Source organism: Theropithecus gelada, chromosome 5 (assembly GCF_003255815.1).
Source record: "Theropithecus gelada isolate Dixy chromosome 5, Tgel_1.0, whole genome shotgun sequence".
In the NCBI taxonomy this organism is placed as follows: Eukaryota; Metazoa; Chordata; class Mammalia; order Primates; family Cercopithecidae; genus Theropithecus; species Theropithecus gelada.
In genome coordinates this window covers 110572521-110591735 of record NC_037672.1, presented here as the reverse complement: position 1 = coordinate 110591735, position 19215 = coordinate 110572521, and the positions used below count along the sequence as shown (strand labels likewise).

The following is a 19215-nucleotide window of genomic DNA, read 5'->3' as shown; positions in this document are numbered from 1 at the left end:
ATTTATCAGCTTATTTGGTCTTCTGTCTTCTCCCAACTGAGAAAATGGCCACATAAAATATACTAAATGTTTTCTGATTGTGGCAAAAAGCAATTCTTTTTATAATGGAAAAGGGCAAATGCACATCATTAAAGAAATGCAAACCTTGACTAGACACAGAGAAGAAAGCAAACTCAAGTACCATATGTTTTCTGAGAAAGCAATGCTGAAATCCAACTTTCCAAGAATTACTTATTTTAATAATGATTATTATCAAGTATTCTCTTATCCACAATGTTGGCTGCAGGTATGATTTGAGAGCCCTAAATAAACGATAACCAAATGCTATCATTTAAAACACATAACAAATTTGGTGGTAACTTTTTCCATTGTTTAGCAACATCCAAAGAGAATATTTGACTCAAATACATACACACTCATACACAAAGATATGAATATATATTCTACTGGATATCTTTTTACTAAATGTCATATCCAATTTTAGAGTTTTAGATTCCAAATAGATATTACACTGTGGAGCATGAATTTTCAGTCAGCTATAACACAGACACTTGTCATCCGTCACCTAAATTGATATTAGCACCTCATTTCCTCAAGGTCATTTTAGGGTCAACAGACATAATTCCTTGTCATCATGATAGGCCTAGGGAAAATAAGCAAATTAGTACAGTAATGTAGACAAAAAAGGCAAAATATTATCCTATTATCAAATATCAGATAATTTACATAGCCTTAAATTATTGGACAAATAGTCAATAAATGTTTGCTAGACAGTTGTGCTTGAAAAGCTGCAAGGGATCATTCTCACATACGATAAACATTCGGTATACTGAAAGACATAGCCAGCCATATCTGCCTAAGTATTAATCACTTTGTGATGTAATTAGTTGTGTCAAAAATGTTCTAGAAAGTCCATGTGGAACCATATATTCTTAGTGTATTGAATTATTCCAAACTGTCTACTTCTGCAATTCATAAAGTATATAATAACCTCTACCTAAAATATGGCTCTTCTGGATGGTACAAAAAAGTGCAGAAAATATCTTATATGAATATACTATAAAAGAGTGATATGTAGTCATATAGAAATATACAAAGAGCTATAGAGCCAGAAAATTTAAGAATTTAATGAGATCCATACTCACTGTCCATTGGTCACCTTGCAATAAACTTGAGACACCAATTCAAACAGTAAAAATTCTAAAATGCACATTATTATTACTTTCATTTTAAAATATTAAAGTGAAATATACGTGATAACTTAAATTATAGATTAGGCCATATCATGCTGGTCTCCACATGACCCTTGACACCTGAGTTGGAACAAAAAACTGCCAATAGATCCTGACATAGAGAGTTAAAAATCTATGTTGGGGAAAAAGAAGCCTGTTTGAATATTTGGAAACTTAATTTATGGCTTCTAAATTAATAATCCTGCTTTAGACAAGAATCCAAACCCTGTACAGGGCATGGCCTTAGGAATTCAGAATGAAGACAATTTATTATAAAAACTTTCTATGGCAACAACAATATTCTTTTTTTGAGTTGCTTTTTAAAATTTTTTTAATTTTTATTTTGTGTGAGTACATAGTAGTTGTATATGTTTATGGGTTACATGAGATATTTTGATACAGGCATGCAATGTGTAATAATCACATCAGGGTGAACAGGGTATCTATCACCTCAAGCATTTATCCTTTGTGCTACAAACAATCCAATTATACTCTCAGTTATTTTTAAATGTACAATTATATTATTTTTTACTATAGTCATTCTGTTTTACTAGCTAATACTACATCCTATTCATTCTTTTTAACTATTTTTTGTGCGCATTAAACAACAGCAGTATTATTGAAGATACTTCAAATATCCAGGCAAATATAAATTGGAGTATGGTTATGACAGTTTATCTTTTTAAAAAAATACCCAAAGTTTATAAGCCATTTCCGAGAGCCTCATATCTAAAACTCACAATAATGTGTGTGTGTATGCGCGTATGTAATTTTTTAAAATTATTGATATTGTTATATAAGCAACCTACAAAAATTATCTCCTGATAACCTTTTTGAAAAGAAAAGTTAATTGCTCTGCAAAGGAAAACACACTTCCTTTAGCTAATATTCTGCTCATTTGGACAAATTATAAATAAAGTTTAGCAAAAAGAGTCATCCCTTAAAATTATTACTGGGAAAAAGCAATCAAGGGAGGAACTTTAGTCTCCCACCGGATGAGGGTCAGTGATTCAGAAAATTATTCCAACAGTAATTTTTTATCTGATCAAGGCATTTTGTTACAGTGAGTGTAAGTTCCCAACCACACCTAACCTGTTGCTAGCGCTCAAGAACTACCTTCACAAATCAAACATGGAAGCCACTTGGCGCAGGGTCATCTGGAAGAGGTACCAAGGTTCCAGATGGAACAAACCTCCTACCCATTCAAAAAAAGAGTTTAATGCACTAGTTTCTAGACGGGCCAGTAAACAAATGTCTGATTGCCCCATGTAATAGGTCAATCAGTCCTACTGGTTCTTTAACAACTGGAAAGAGGTCCCTGCTGTGTAATGAGATTATGGAGCACATGATAGATTAGTGACCTTTTGAATTAGGACAAGCAACATGAACTTACTAACAAATTCCCCCTTATATTAGAGAGGCTATGCTAAGGGTGTCAGCCATTTGACAAATACAGTTGAAGTGCAGATGGAAATAGCAACTATAAAGCTTCATTCTTCAGTGTTCCACAGCTGAGTCTGAGAATTCACATCTGGTTTGAATATTCAGAAAGCATCTAACAATCTTAGTCAACAACTACATAAAAAAACTTTTCCAATTTGGATTTATACCTCTGTTTTAAACCATATTTGAAAAAAAAAATAGCTTTTTAGATTCCTTGACCAATTGACCAATCAGCGAAGGCATATGAGTGAAACAGGTTTGGGACATAAACAAAACTCCTATTTCTTTCATTCTAAATCCTATTTTAATTCTGTAAAAGATTGCAGCATTCACATAGCACAGGGGTTTGGAGATAAGCAGAGTGGTCAGTTTGACCTGGGATAGCTCGTTTAGGAGCTATGTAGATTCAAGCAAGAAGGGCTTTTTTAAACCCCTCTGGACATCAGTGTCATCCTTAATATGGAATCATGAACTATCTACTCATCAGGTTATTGTGAAGATAAAATTAGATAATTTATGTAGAACTCTATGTAGACTAGCATGTATATACACTAATCTCTCAATGAATATTAACTACTACTTATTATTATTATTGAAAAATGTTGTTCCAATGGGATGAACTGTTTTTTCTAATAAATAATTTTTTCTATAAATAAATTGTTCCATTTATTTAACAAAACATCATGTGTTCAAACAGGTTTGATTAAGGTAGACTTCATCACAATGCCACAGAAAACCCCTGTTTGACTGTCATTCTATTAATATCATTTCCCCTCATATGACCTTCTAAAAAGGATCAGAATTCCTTCACACATTAGGAGATAAGTGACTCTGGGATAATCGCAGTGTGTTAGTTTTGGTAATGTAGTTGGGTATGCACACATCCGGCAGTACTCTGCTGTGCTGTGTCAGTTTGATCAGCCACTCTCTTCAGTTAAGAATGAAGTATATGCCTTTGACACTAAATGAAGATAACTGGCTTCTATAGGATAGTGGTGGCTAGATTAGCACTATGCCCTAAATAGCTAAGCATTCAAACCAAAACCCAGTCACCACTCATCCCCAAACCTCAGTATATGAACTTATTCTGAGTCTTGGAGTATAGTAATGTGTTACTCATGAACTTTATCAATGCTATTTAAATGCTCTTTTCAGAATAATCTAAAATTATGGAAACAAATGGCTAATTCACATTAAGGCTTTTCGTAGTCCCTACTATGAATCATAGGCTGTGTGGAAAGCGTTGCCAATTTCTGAATTGTACAGTATAGTCTCTGTACTTTGAGTACAAAGTGTTGGGACAGAGGAATGACCTATAAGAATGCCGTATGTACCATTATGATAACTCTTTCCTCTTCATACTGAACAGAACTGATGTTTATAAGCTACTTATACAGTCTCTTTTGAACACCTTTTCTACACAAATGATAATATGTGGTAGATCAAGCCAAGAATAAATCACGTAGACAATTACTAAACATACGTACTATAGTTCATGGCAACAACGCATACATAGATCAAACTCATATGTAGGGCTAGTCTTCTGAATTTGACTGACTTCACAGAACACTGAAATTATTTACTGTGTCAACTTTACAGAAAATACTATTTAAGCATGCCAGGCTGTAAACACTCTAATACAGGTTTAACTGAATGGGAGAACATTAAAACAAACTGCTATAATCTGAATGTTCATGTCCTCAAAATTCCTAAGTCGAAATCTAATCACCAATGCAATGGCTTTAGGAGCTGGGACCTTTGGAAGGTGATTTGGCAATGAGGGCAGAGTTTTCATGAATGGAATGAGTGCCCATATAAAAGATGCCCCAGAAGGCTGTCTTGCCTTTTCTACCATGTGAGGACACAGAGAGAAGGCATCATCTGTGAACCAGGAAGTGGGCCTTCACCAGACACCAAATCAGCTGATGGCTTGATCTTCAATTTCCTAGCCTCCAGAACTGTGAGAAATAAATTTCTGTTGTTTTTAAACTACTCACTCTAAGACACTTTGTTTTATCAACCCAAAAGGACTAAGACAGACATTCACATTAATTTAATAGTAGTATAAATATCTCTAGCAGTTCTAATGGCGTCTCTAAACTACTAAAATAATGGCAAGTATCTATACTTAATTTATTTCCTTCCTGATTCTCATTTTAAATTATTGGTCATTGGGTGTATTGCCATCCCTATGCACTTATTACAAGACAGTACTACGGAGTAAGAGAGAAAGGCATCCCGCCACCATACCCCCTGAATTCTGGGCAAGCGTTTAGAACATCTCAAAAAGGGATTCTTTAGGGATAAGCATTATATAAAAAGAAGACCAAAATCTTGACAAAGAAAATACTAAATTTCTCATAAATAATTCTCCTAATGTTTTGAATTTCTTTACGTTTTCATTTTTTTTAAAACCTCCCACCTAAACTGGGCTCAATTGGCCACATTGAAATACTTATTGTTAAGAATGTTGTCAAATATTAGAATTACAGTAACCGTTATATTATTACATTAAAATACTTATAAAAAGGTACCACTCCCCATCTCTACTAAAAATACAAAAAACTAGCCAGGTGTGGTGGTGGGCGCCTGTAGTCCCAGCTACTCGGGAGGCTGAGGCAGGAGAATGGCGTGAACCCGGGAGGTGGAGCTTGCAGTGAGCTGAGATCCGGCCACTGCACTCCAACCTGGGTGACAGAGCGAGACTCCATCTCAAAAAAAAAAAAAAAGGTACCACTTACTAGCACTGGGTGAAACATTCTAGAATGGTTCACAATTTCCTTTTGATTTCTTCCCATTTTTAGTATCGACAGAGACCCTAACGCTTAGCTCTGTTTCTATAGTTTTACTTCTAAAACACCCCTTTACGTATTTCTCTTTAACCATGTGTGTTCTTTGAAGTGGCAGTGGCTATAATTGTCCTTATTATGTAAGCAGGAAGTGAAAGGTGGCCAGAAGTGAAATGATTGGTCATGAGTCACTCTGTTTGCCAGTTAAAATGGACAAAGAAGACTGCACAGAAACTTGTGGCCAGGCCAGGAAATGGAAAGGAGGGGAAAGTCTCGAATTTCTTGTTCAAGGATCTGAAAATCCAATAGAAGATCCAGAGCAAACTCAAAGTTAGCCTGCGAAGTGGACTACCTTAGTAATGTTACACTAACATAACATCATGATCACCAATAAAATAATAACCCAAAGAGACAAACCAGTTTTTAGCTGCTATGCAAAGCATTATGAGTGCCTGTATAAGTGTTCTAGGTAATTGCAATCCGGGTTATCCATACCAGTATCTCTTTCAGGTGAAGGCAGAAGGTTGAATATTTAGATACTTTCAAAAATTGTCCCTACTAGATTTGAATGTCTTGTTAATTTGGAGGCTTCTTTATTGGAATTTACTACTGATTGCAGAAATAATCGATAAACAGAGATATGGGGTAAATCTTCATAGGTAAAATGAGTGATTAAACATATATATCTAATAGAAGGACACAGGCTCAGTCATCAAAACAAGATGGATTCCAAAATGCAACCTGGAGCTGGCCAAGGCTGAAAGCATAAGGACAACCATGTCAGAGTTCACTCATGATGGTTATGACTCTGCATTGCAACAAATCACCAACAGTTTCCTAATTTTTACTGTAACTTGGAATTATATGCCTGAGGCTGTTGAATCCAGATTGCCTGTGTATCCCCTTCCTTTATACTCACACATCAGCCGTAACTTACGGCTCTGCACTACTGTTCACCCACTCATAGGGTTTACTCGTCTAACAAAATTACACTGATCTCTTGCCCTTCTCCAGACTCCTGTAGAGTTTCTTTTTGGCAACTGCACAACATATTTATATTTTACTTATAATATGTGTGAGTGTACCTATAATATTTCTCTAGATGGCTCATTACTTTTTTCTTAGATAGAAATGTCTGCTCAGATGATGAATTCCATGTAAGTATCAATCCTTGGCTTTTAGCCTAGCCATGCCATAGCACCTAACACAGTGCTATACACTCAGCAAACCAATACCAATTGTTGAATTGGGGGAACTTTCCTATGTGTTCGGAAGAAACACCTAAATTAAACTGAGCAAAACAAGCTGATTCTTAGAAACTGAAGCTCATTAAGCAAATGCTAGAAATCAAGGTCTTTGTCTTAATGACTACAAACACAAATTCGTGTGTGGAAGAAGATGATAGCTGTCTGTGAGTTAACAGAAAAACATGAATAAAAACCAGGTCTCATGACTAAGAAGATGCTCACCCTGTAGATTTTGGTATATTATTATCTAGAACATATTTTCCCATCTCCCTGCAGCTTTTTAAAAATAACCCTCCCTACGGGTTGGGATGTAGGCATGAATTTCAAAGAAAAAGAAATACCCTATCATAATTATTTGGTCTCAAGTATATAAAAACTTTAAACTTTTTCTATCAAAAGATTGTCTCTTTTGGTAGCAATCCCATCTCTGTTCTATCTAGTAAAAGGAAATTGAAATGGTAACTTTATTTGTTGTGATATATCTGACCAGTGTCCAATGAGATAAAAATAGGCAGTGATTTTGTGTCTGCCTCCAAGAGGAATTAGAACAGAATACAAGCAAGAAAGAAGTAAAGCTGTAAGCATATTTATAATTTAGCATGCTCTGAATTAGGACAAGAGAGAAACAAATACAGATTAAAATTTCAAGTTTATTTTAATGTGCAATCAAATGTCTCTTTAGAAACTTTATCAAGAAGGAAAAAGAAACCTCCAACACTTCAGAAAAGAGTATATGGAAAAGAACCGTTAATAGAACAACTACTGAGAATATCACACTAACAAAATTTTCTCAAGAGAATAGTTAGAGCTAAAATGGTGAAAGTAGGGTGAACTTTTTAGGGTGGTTTAATTTAACACGCCTAAGCCACATGAAGGCAGCTGTTTACTGAAGTTTTGTTTCTTACATTTTTGTGAATTTTCAAAGTCCAATATGTTGTCTGCACAGGCTGATGGATACATCTACAACAACAAAGCACAAAATATAATGGAAGCAAAAGAAGTTTTCCTTCTTTTGGGAATGCTGCTTGGGAGAGTATCATAGATAGTCATGAAAGAAGTTACTTTTCCATGTTATTCCCATAGACAAGATTGAGCATTTTTGGAAATGTTATCAACTGATGCAAAATGACAGCAACATTGGAAGGAAGAATCAGGGGGATATCTTAGAAGAAAACCACAGAATCTTTGCAAGAGATACAGACAACTACTTTACACCTGGTTTCCACAGGAGAAATGGCTCAAAATATGACATTAGTTGAACAGTAGGAAAAATGTCTATGGTCTCTTCAGCACCATCTGTATGTGGTCTCTGAGTCTCCAGTTTCTCATCTATGACACTGGGATAATAATATTCAATGAGTTATTTTGAAGATTAAATAAGATAGCATATGAAAGCAGTTCCAGATTCCAGACATAAGAGTAAGATTTTAAAAATGTTGTTCTCAATTTTCTTGTGTCATTGCTGCTGCCATCTAGACTTAAACAAATGTTGCTGTAAGAGCCAAGTAATAAACTAATGCATCTAATCAAGATTAAAGATTTTTCTTTCTAAGATAACTCAACTGCATGACTGTTGACCGCATTCTAACGCAATGGTTCTATTCATGTATTTATTTATCTATTTATTCATCTATTTATTTATTGAGACAGTCTCACTCTGTCACGCAGGCTGGAGTTCAGTGGCAAGATCATGGCTTACTATGACCTCACCCTCCGAGATTGGGTGTCCTTAGCAGTCCCCAGTAGCTGGGACTACTGGCATGTGCCACCATGCCTGGCTAATTTTTTATTTTTGTTCTTATTTTAGATACAGGGTCTTGCTATCTTGCCTAGTCTGGTCTCAAACTTCTGGGCTCAAGCAGTGCTCCCATCTCAGCCTCCAAAAGTGCTGGGGTTACAGGTGTGAGCCACTGCACCCAGCTAAGACAATGGCTCTAAACTTGAGTGTGCGTAAGAAAGAGTTGGGAGCCTGTTAAAAATCCTCAAAGGTTCTAACACACAGCAGGTCTGAAGTGGGTCCTAAGAAGTGAATTATTTTAGCAGAAAACCCAGGTAATTCTGGTAGTTGTGGTCAGTAGACAGCACTTTGAAATATGCTGCTGTAAAAGGATAAATTAGTTATTACTAAGACATGAAATTATCAGTGAAAAAATTAATATGATAAAGGGGAGTAAATAGAAACAGAGAGGAAGACATTGAAAGAAAAATCACAGAATACCAGGTTATAAGGTATTTTTCTATCCAATAAAAATTTCCATCATCCCTGACAGATGGTCATTTTAAATACCTTCAGTGATGGGGAATTACTGTCTTCAGGCAACACATGCTATTTTGGGTTATAAGTTGGTATTTTATAAAGGGCAAATGGTAAGTTATTTGAAAGACTGAAGAAATAGGGATATTGTTCAGAATAAATTATACATGGAAGCCTTTCTAGACATCAGTGAACTAGATAAGGCATCAACTTTAAATTCAAAATTAATTGACTACAATACTATTTGGACACCCAAATGTTGGATCTACTACCTGATTCCACTAAAAAGGGCATAGTTTCTTTGGCTGCTATAAAAATAAACCTTTTAATATGTACCTCATTCATATTTCTATGGTACAACATTTCAACCACACATCTGGCAACACTTTCATCTTTCATCTCTCTATTTAGGCAGTGGCACGTAAACAGCCATTCAGTGTGTGTGTGTGTGTGTGTGTGTGTGTGTGTGTACCTTCAAAATATTTTACAATGCTTATGAATATCTTAGTGATCCAGATCAAAGCATCTTTAATAAATATAAGGTATCCTATAAAGCCATTTTATCCTACTACTCTGTTGAAAATAATAGTGCCGATATTTTATTTTTATCTTCATATCATTATTCCACTAAATGGGGAACACAGTTACTAAACCATTTACTCATGTACTTGTTTTAGAAGAACTCACAGGCCTAGTGGTTTCAGATGGCTGTCACCTGTGATTGATGCTTGGGCATTACCATTTCCAAGTATGTAAATTACCAAAATCTTCTACAGCCTCTTTTAGTATAAATCCACTGCTGTTATTGCTACAAACTGGAAAGTGTGTAGAGTTGCACACATAAATATGGTCTTGGATTATTGTAATATAATCTGTCAAAATGGTGGAATAGTGGAATAAGTTTTATAGTCTCATACCTGTAATGCCAGCAATTTGAGAGGATGAAAGAGAAGAATCGCTTGAACCAGGAGTTCAAGACCAGCCTGGGTACCTTAGGGAGACTCTGTCTCTACAAAAAGTGAAAAAAAAAAAAATAGCCAGCTGTGGTGGCACATGCCTGCAGTCCCAGCTACTTGGGAGGCTGAGGCAGGAAGATCGCTTGAGCCAGGTGGGTTGATGCTGCAGTGTGCCATGATCACACCACTGTACTCCAGCCTGAGTGACAGAATGAGACCCTTCCTCAAAAAATATAAAAATTTTTATAGAGTTTTCTGGGATTTAGAGTAGGCTGAAAGCCGTCTTACATGGCTACATTTCACATAGTTCCCAATGCTTCTTTTTAGTCCTGGATTCCAGTTGAAAATTAGAATAGCCCCCATTTCCTCTTCGCCACTGAACCACCACTAAAACATCAATCCCAAATCTGCACCTTAGGCAATATCTGCTAGTATGAAATATCTTGGCCCTAAGAAAACTTTGTTGAAGTATCAGATGAAGGTTTTCATGACTACTTTAACAACACTACTATCTATAATTTATTTTCTTTGGGTACTAAAGAGTATCCAATAATAAACAAGTCTTTCTCTCTCTCTCCAAAGGTATCTTTGTGTTCAAGCTTGAGAATGAGAAAGGCAGCCACTGACACACAGGAGTGGGCCTGGTACTATCAGCTAGGCCTCAGTGTTCTCCTATTTGATCATAAAAAATTTCTCAAAGCATCAACATCAGACAAGGCCACTCTGACCATGGCAGACTAAAACCAAAACATCACCACTCCCATATCATGTCTGAACGCAGACAAAACAAAGACGTTGTCCAAGACACAAAATACCAAACATCTCCCTCTCTTGCCAAATGAGATTGCTGCTTCCTTACAACTATAGCTTTAGTAACACTCTAGCCTGTTCTCCTGTAGATAAGACTGGGATACACAATTATAGAATTGTTCCTGCTTTCTGGGAGTACCGCATCCCCAGAGTGAGCCACCATTCTCTTGAACCCTCTTTCAAATTATTCAACCAAAGCCCGTATCCTATGCATTCTTCCTGGCACCCGCTTACTGAGATGCCCCCACGGTTCCCCATGATGTGTATCCTCCTCACGACAATGAGTCATAAACCCATCATGTTCAACCACCAGTGTACTCCTCGTGGTTTCTGAGGGGAGAGCACTGACAAGCTCACTTACCAAAGCCAAAACAGATATTCTTCAGTAAAGCTCAAAGAATTGTTATCCTCAACACACTCAGTAAAATTCTGACATAAATGAATTCCTCCTTGAGCTTATTTTCTCACATTGTAGGTCTGGTGGCAAAAGATCCTTTAGCTCTGTCCCTCAGAAGAGGTACTTTTGGAAGGTACAGAACAAACAAGTAAATTACAGCCCATTTGTTACGTATTTACTAGAGATAGAGGCATGATTTCAAGGAATATGAGTCAGTAGGATAGATCCACACCCAGGCCATAGTGAGCTTGGTAGTCCGTAATCCTGGATACTTAAGTAGAATCCTACAGCAGATTCAATGTAAACCTCTAGTAGAAAAACAAACAACTAAATTGAAGTGATGTGACATTGACTTTACCCCAATTTTTGCTTTCTCAGGTTTTATGCTTATTAGGGATACTTATCTCTTTATCATTAATGTCCTCATCAAGGCACGTTTAATGGTCTAGTGTTTAAATATGAAAATGTAAGTTTTCTGCTGTGCAAAATAATGTGAAACAATAATATAAAGACCTAAGGTACATTTATGTAAATGTCAATGATTTGTACGAGATACAAAAGTTTCCAATTATAGCATATAACTTTTGACATTTTGAAAAATGACTACTAGTCTTTGCAAAGCACCTATATTGGATTCTGTCATTTCTGCCTCTCTCAAAAGTATAAACAGATTTTTCTCTTAAAAGGCTTATGCAATAAACAAATTCCATTTAAGAGAATAACACCTGAAAGTTATTGCCACTGACTATATGTTTTAAATACTGTTCAAATAATTATATATACATTATTTCTAATCCTCACAAAATATTCTATATATAATTATTCTCATTTTACAGATGAATCCCTGGATTCATTAAATGAGAAATTAAATGATGTGCTTCAAACACACAAAATTAAAGGGTAGAACTGAGATTCAGACCCACTTACGTCTGACTGACTAGGCAAGCTGAGGGGTGTGTGTGTGTTTATGTGTGTGCATCCCCTAATCTATTATGTAATTACTATTTTTTTCAAGAGCAATTTCTTTTAGGTGAAACTCCTTTTAACACTCAATATTCATGATGCTTTAACACACACATTCAAAACTTGCTCTTTCATTTTGGTTGCAAGTTTGGAAAAAGACTTACTCCTAAAATAAATTTATTTGAGAAAATTCAGCTTAAAGATATGATAGTTACTACATGGGATGATTTTGTTGTCTCTTCCTCCTCAAAGACTTTAAAATGGCTTTGGTCATGTGAAGTTAGTATCATCATTCAGAGCTTAAAAATCTCAAGATTCATTCTCCACCCCTTCAATAGTCCTGAGTATATTGTTTCTAAAGCACTACAGGGACTTTAGAGAGAAAATATGGGATTTTGAAATGATAATGTGAATTTAAAATTCCTTTTTCTTTCTTTCTTTTTCCCTCTCTCGCTCTCTCTTGCTTGCTCGCTCTCTTTTCTATTTTCTTTTTCTTTTTCTATGTTGTTCAATTAGCTAACACTCTATAAAAATGCCCTCGAGGTCTAGAGGATCTGGAATGCTTAGGTACAAAAGGAAAAGGACAATCTACCAAGGTTCCTGCTTGCCCTGAATTATCCTTTTGCCTGTTATCAGATTGCATCACTATCTCTAGGCTATGATTAAAAAATCATCACATGCTTATTTTTATCAAATTGCAAGATACCATTCAAATATACTACTCCCTTGTTTGCTGATACAATGATCTTTTAAATATCAGAGGTTGCAAATTATTTAGAATTTTTAGATTACAAGACATTTAGCACATTAGACATCTAGAATTTTGAAACACAATGCAACTTCATTAGCAAAATGAAAAATATTCATTTGTTTGTGTTTATTATTTTTGTAATCTGCTTATTCAAAATCCAAAACCACCTAACGTTGAAAGCCATTTACATTACAATCATATCTAATATCCTGCCCATATTATTGCTCCAGGAAATAAATGCATTTTAGGAGAATTTATTTATAGAGCATCTCTTTCAGAGGTGAGGCTCAGGGAAGCTCTGTGAGGCTGCAACAGTTTACCAGAAGGAGTCAGGCCATAAAGAAAGAAGTGCTGGCATTGGGTGGGGCTGAATAGTTTGCATCTTTTCCCACTGTTTCTCCCTGCTGTCATTTCCACGAAAATCGAGGGTGTGGGAATGTATGCCACAGTAAGAAATCCTACAGACTGCTTTGTGTGCCCAAGAGCCCCCACCCCATAATATCTTTAGCTGTTTTTCTTAATCATTGAAAGAGCTATCACACTAATGTCTGGGAAAACTGCAGAGGAGCTAAGCAAGCCAAAGAAATATCATGCTGGGGATGATATTTCTCCTGTCACAGCAGTCTTTTCTCCTTAGGAGGAATACACTTAGCATGAAACCAAAAGGCGTTTGCTGTCTAGCCATCTCAGGATCATCACAGAGCAAACGCATCTGGCCAAAAATCTGCCTTTTGCTTCACAATCCACCTTGCTTAACACTCTTCCTTTTAAACACTAAAAATAAAACGACTCTCTCTACCCAGTTAACACCAGAAGTATCCATCAGTGGCCACAGTCCTCAGTAATCCACATGTGGAACACACCTTATCTCTATTCACTTCACCACGCTCCAGTCAGTGTATCCATTATGAGCCATGGCTTCTTTACTATTCTCAAAAAGCAGCAGTTTGCACCTGCCTCGTTAAAAAAGCAAGGCTTGGCACTGTTATCGTCTACAGTTACTCATAATGCTCCACGGTTTCCATAGCCTCGCTGATATTACACACTCACACATGTACACACATACATATTTATACACAGACGTTCCTAATTCTGGCGATTTACCTTCTTGGGTCTTTTTCTTCTCTGACTACTGCCGTTGAACTTCTCTCCACTGTCGCTTTTCTGAGCTGCATCTTCGTTCATCATTTTGAACAGTTTGGAAAGAAAATATCTCTGCCATCAAACCGTGCCGCCTGTACAGACCACTAGCGAGTATGCACTTACTGGAGGAAAGCAGGAGGAGGAGGAGGGGTGGGGAAGGGGCGCGCACTGGGAGGGTAAGGACGGTGACGTTGCCATGGCAGCAGCTGCCACAACTGTTTATCTGACTGCATTGTTAAATCTGATTCAACCAATTACCATCAGGAACCGGTTACAATGAAGAAAGCCTTGAAAAAAGAATGCCAGGGACTCGAATGATTTGGGGACTCTGCTGGTTGGTTTCTGACACACCCTTGATAGGATCAGCTCTCAACCCACACACAAAACCTGTACTTAATTTTCTTCCTACAGGTACTTCAACAGGCTACTTAAGGAAAAGGATTGGCTATTAATATCCTAAAGTGAATATAAGAAAGCTATGTTTTTCAGATGTTATTCACTTGGTTTAAAATACAATCTTTTAAAACTACGCTCAAGGATGACTTCTGTCATAAAGCCTTGAGAACAGCTTCTCCAGCCTCCAGATAATCCCAACCACTCTCTTCTCCTGTGCCTTCTCTTTCCAATGTAAGAGTACCTGTTACAATGTATTACACAACTGCACAGACACATAACTGTCTTTCCTGGATAGGCCAAGAGTTTTAGGTCAGGAGTGTGTGTGTGTGTGTGTGTGTGTTTGTGTATATGTGTGTGTTTGTGTGTGTCTGGGTAGGGGGAGAACTGAACTTCCCAGAACTGAGCATAATCCATGGCACATTAAAGGCAGTTAATTAAGGCTTGTTAAATATCTAAGACACTATCAGTAATACAAACATTAAAAACTAATGGAGTTACAATATTTTATAACTGATCTCAAAAGTTTTCTTAATCTAGTTATGTCTATTGACTGATGAATAAAACACAATTGTCCTCTCAAAGACAATAAAGTTCTGGAATTCTTGATTTAAAAAATGGGGCTTCTTTTTATAGCAAGAAACCCAAATTCACTTATTGATTAAGGTGGCCATACTTGTATATTTAATAATATTAACTTGTAGGCTGGGCGTAGTGGCTCATGCCTGTAATCCCAGCACTTTGGGAGGCCAAGGCAGGTGGATCACGAGGTGAGGAGCTCAAAACCAGCCTGGCCAATGTGGTGAAACCCTGTCTCTACTAAAAATACAAAAAAAAAAAAATTAGCCAGGTGTGGGGAGGCTGGGGCAGGAGAATTGCTTGAACTCAGGAGGCGAAGGTTGCAGTGAGCCAAGATTGCCCCACTGCACTCCAGCCTGGGTTACAGAGCAAGACTCTGTCTTGGGGGAAAAAAAAAAAAAAAAAAAATATATATATATATATATACACACACACAAGTATATATATATATACTTGTAGATGCAACCAGAACCTGATATATTTTGTACAAATGTACATATGTATATTCTAAACACTTGCCCTTATTCCCAGACAATGTACGTAAACTATAATACACAGCATACTTACAAGTAAAAATAGAGAAAGGATTAAACCAATGAGATAATGTACATAAATGCACTTTGAAATTGGAAGGTGCCTATGTAAATGTGTTGCTATTGCTAATATTATTATTATTACAAATAGACACAGTTTTCAACTCTGAAAGTGTACCTTAAGAAACGTTTATGTGAAAATGACTGTAGCAGTTGAGAACTCACCTTTCCATCATCAGGCACAGCAACAGAATTTCACCTTTTTTCCCCATTGCTGTTATGATCATTCTTTCTCTCTGCCTTACCACTCTAAGGCCCCTCCATGTCCTCATCTAGAGTCAACCTGTTTTGCTGCCCCTCACTCCCTCCACCCTCCTCCTGTTTCAGCAGACCCATTCCACCAATGCCATTCTCTCACCATTGCTTCAGTGATACCTTGGATCACACAGCCAGGCCAAAGAGGCAAAGGTTCTCTTTTTAAAAAAAATAACAAAACCCCAAAGGGCTTCTACAGAAGCTTCCAGAAGCCCAACTCCCACTGTGGTCAGAGCCCCCACTGAAATCCCCATGCCATTTCCTACTCCCCTACCACCTGCTCTCCCAACACCTCACTCATTCCCTCACCTCATCCCTCTAGATGACCCTTTCTTGACCTTCCTTGGGAGCAGCCTCAGCTTGGACACATTCAGTTACTCAATAAATATTTATTGAATGACTATCATGTGCCAGGAACTGAGTATAGAGGCACATTGCCCTAATTACTGCGCATATCATGATAAACAAAACAGGCAACATTTCTGCAGTCATAGTGCTTACATTCTAACAGTGGAACTAGGTGGTAAACAAAAATAATAGTGACAAATGCTCTGGGGAAAAAAAGTAGAATAAGGAGTGATGAGCGACACATGTTAACTGTGCTTAGCACACAAGGTGCTAAGGAATGCTCTTTAGAAATCTGAATGAAGGGACCAAGCCAAACAATTATCTGAAGGAAGAATATTCTAGGCAAAGAGAATAGCAGTTCAAAGGTCCTGAGATGGGAACTTCTTGGCAAAAATGTTGAGGAAACTATTATACCACAAAAAGAAGAAACAAAATGGAAGACCTTTATTGTAACTGGATCTATAGGAGAGAGATGCTATTAATGTTCTTCTTTGTCAATTGAAGTCAGAACATGTTTTTCAATCAATGGGTTTGGTAGCCCAATTAGTAATAGAATCATTGCTTTTACATCACCTCTGCAATGTAAACTGAAAACAAATGTACTTCGTATTTCAACAGTTTATGAATTAGTAACTTCTGATTATGTTCTGACAGCCTTTGTAACAATGCCTCCTCTGTCAACATTCAAACATACAGTGCATGGTTGTAAATTCTCAGATTTTGGCTTCTCAGTTTGACGGTCTGCTTTACCCTGCTGCCTGCTTGTGTATCTTAGTGTGTTGGTGCTGCTATAACAAAATCCCTGAGATGAGGTAATTTATAAATAATAGAAATTTATTTGTCACAGTTCTGAGGCTGGGAAGTTCCAAGGTGAAGGCACCGGCAGGCTCACTGTCTAGTGAGAGCCAGGTCTCTGCTTCCCGATGGCATATTGAACACTGTCCTCACATGGCAGAAGGAAAGAAAAGCAAAAAAGGGCCTACCTATTTCCCTTCAGCCCTTTTATAAGGCCACATATCCCATTCACAAGGGCTCTACCCTCATGACTTAATCACCTCCTAACGGCCCAATCCCCCAACACCATCACAATGGGGGTTAAGTTTCAACATGATTTAGGAGGGGACACAAATATTCAAACCATAGCACTGTCGTTCTGAAATATTACTTAAACTTGTATACAATGCACTTCCTGTACAAAGTATTGCCCAAATACTATACAGTATAACATAGATGTAAACATCTAACATTCTGTATAAAATAAAAATCCCAGCCAGTAGCTAAACAGGTGCTGATAGTATTGTGTCAATTAAATATCTGACATTTTCTATAAAATGTCAACAGGGCCGGGTGCGGTGGCTCATGCCTGTAATCCCAGCACTTTGGGAGGCCGAGGTGGGTGGATCACGAGGTTAGGAGATCGAGGCCAGCTTGACAAACATGGTGAAACCCCATTTCTACTAAAAACACAAAAATTAGCTGAACGTGGTGGTGAGTGCCTGTAATCCCAGCTAGTCGGGAGGCTGAGGCAGGAGAATCGCTTGAACCTGGGAGGCAGAGGTTGCAGCAAGCCAAGATTATGCCACTGCACTCCAGCTTGGGCGACAGAGCAAGACTCCATCTCAAAAAAAAAAAAAAGAAAAAAGAAAAGAAAGCGTCAGCAAGATGTTATAAGTGTCTGGGCAGTCATCTTTCCTCTTCTGAAAGCTGTCCATCAATTTCCTTGTGCCTGTCTGCCGAGTATTCTTCACTTCCTATCCTAATAGTACATTTTCCAGTGGGCGTGTCCCTAACTGGACTCTAAGCTCCTTGAGGGTAGGATTAATATCTATCTTGGCATGCCACATAAAGCCTACTGCAGTGCATGGCATATAATAGGGGACTAGGAACTATTTTTAAATGCAGTAAAGAAACATTTTCAGTATTTACTATGAGTTTTTATTTACAATTAGACATCTAAAAGATTATTTTTTATTTCTTAGATTTTTCTTTCCCTTTATGTACTTTCTGATATCTGAGAGCTATAAATAATTTTAAATAAGATTTTTACAGATATTTGAGAAAATGGAGTTGCTGCAGACATGATAGCAATGATGATAATACCTTACATTTGCATTTTATAATTCGTAAAACCCTTTTGGCCCCTAGAATGGAAGCTCCATGAGAACAGAGATGTTTGTTGTTCTCATAGATATGTTACAAGCACCTATAAGAGTTCCAGCATCAGATGCTCAATAAATACTAAGTGACTTTAAGGGATTCTCATAACCACACAAGAAGGTTAGTGTCAATCACAGTACAGGTGAGAAAACTGAAATAGAAAGTGGGTTTGGTGACTTGTCCAAAGTAAGAAAGTTAATAAGATATAGAGCTTAAGTTCAATAGACTTGAAGGCTGTTGTTCTTTTATTAAATCATGGCCAGCTTCAATGAAAAGCAGCCACTTAATAAAGTATAAGATGAACAAAGACTAAGATGGAAAATGCTGGGAACAGAAACCACTGTCAGATGACAATGACCCAAGTAGAAATATGAAGATGTCTTTAATTGGTTTTATGTTAAGCCTATTTTAAAGGCATGGAGTTTTAGAGGTGATTATTCTAATTTTCATATGCCTATTCTATTTTATTAAACAACGAGAGTTAATAGTATTAAGAGCTCTAACATACTATTTAAATTCATAACATTATTTGAGTGTGGTAAAGTTCCCTGTAGTATAAACCTTTATGTCTTACAGGTAGATTATCTCCATTTGTGAGTCAGAGTTGTCTGTTGTTACAAACACATTTTTTCACAGAAACTATGTTAAAAAATCTCAGTTCTCTAAAGCCCTCAAAAGGCTTTCCCACTCACTATCACTTATTGTAGAAAATCTTAACAACTTGGCAAAGATCCAATAGGGGACACCAAAGCATTTTTCTTTTCCTTTTGGGCACATAGCTAGACTACTGTTGTGGGTTGAACTGTATCCCTCTAAAAGATATGTTCAAGCCCTAATATCTAGCACCTGTAAATTGACCTTATTTGGAAATTGGTCTTTAAAGATGTAATCCTATTAAGATGAGG

At 37.0% G+C, this 19215-nt stretch overlaps 1 protein-coding gene across 35 annotated transcripts in view; it reads right to left on the bottom strand.

Moving 5' to 3' along the window:
• The window catches only part of ANK2 (ankyrin 2), a 706278-nt gene that overhangs the window by 324154 nt on the left and 362909 nt on the right, over positions 1-19215 (bottom strand). For 13 of the 35 annotated variants that reach the window (XM_025384675.1, XM_025384666.1, XM_025384671.1 and 10 more), the window contains exon 1: positions 13947-14345. The exons of 21 other annotated variants lie outside the window; for them this stretch is intronic. In XM_025384675.1, the coding sequence (XP_025240460.1) occupies positions 13947-14030 (84 nt within the window). In that variant the 5' untranslated portion in view covers positions 14031-14345. Of the gene's footprint in view, positions 1-13946; positions 14346-19215 lie in introns of those variants that run through there. One more of the 35 variants, XM_025384665.1, reaches the window with a different exon arrangement.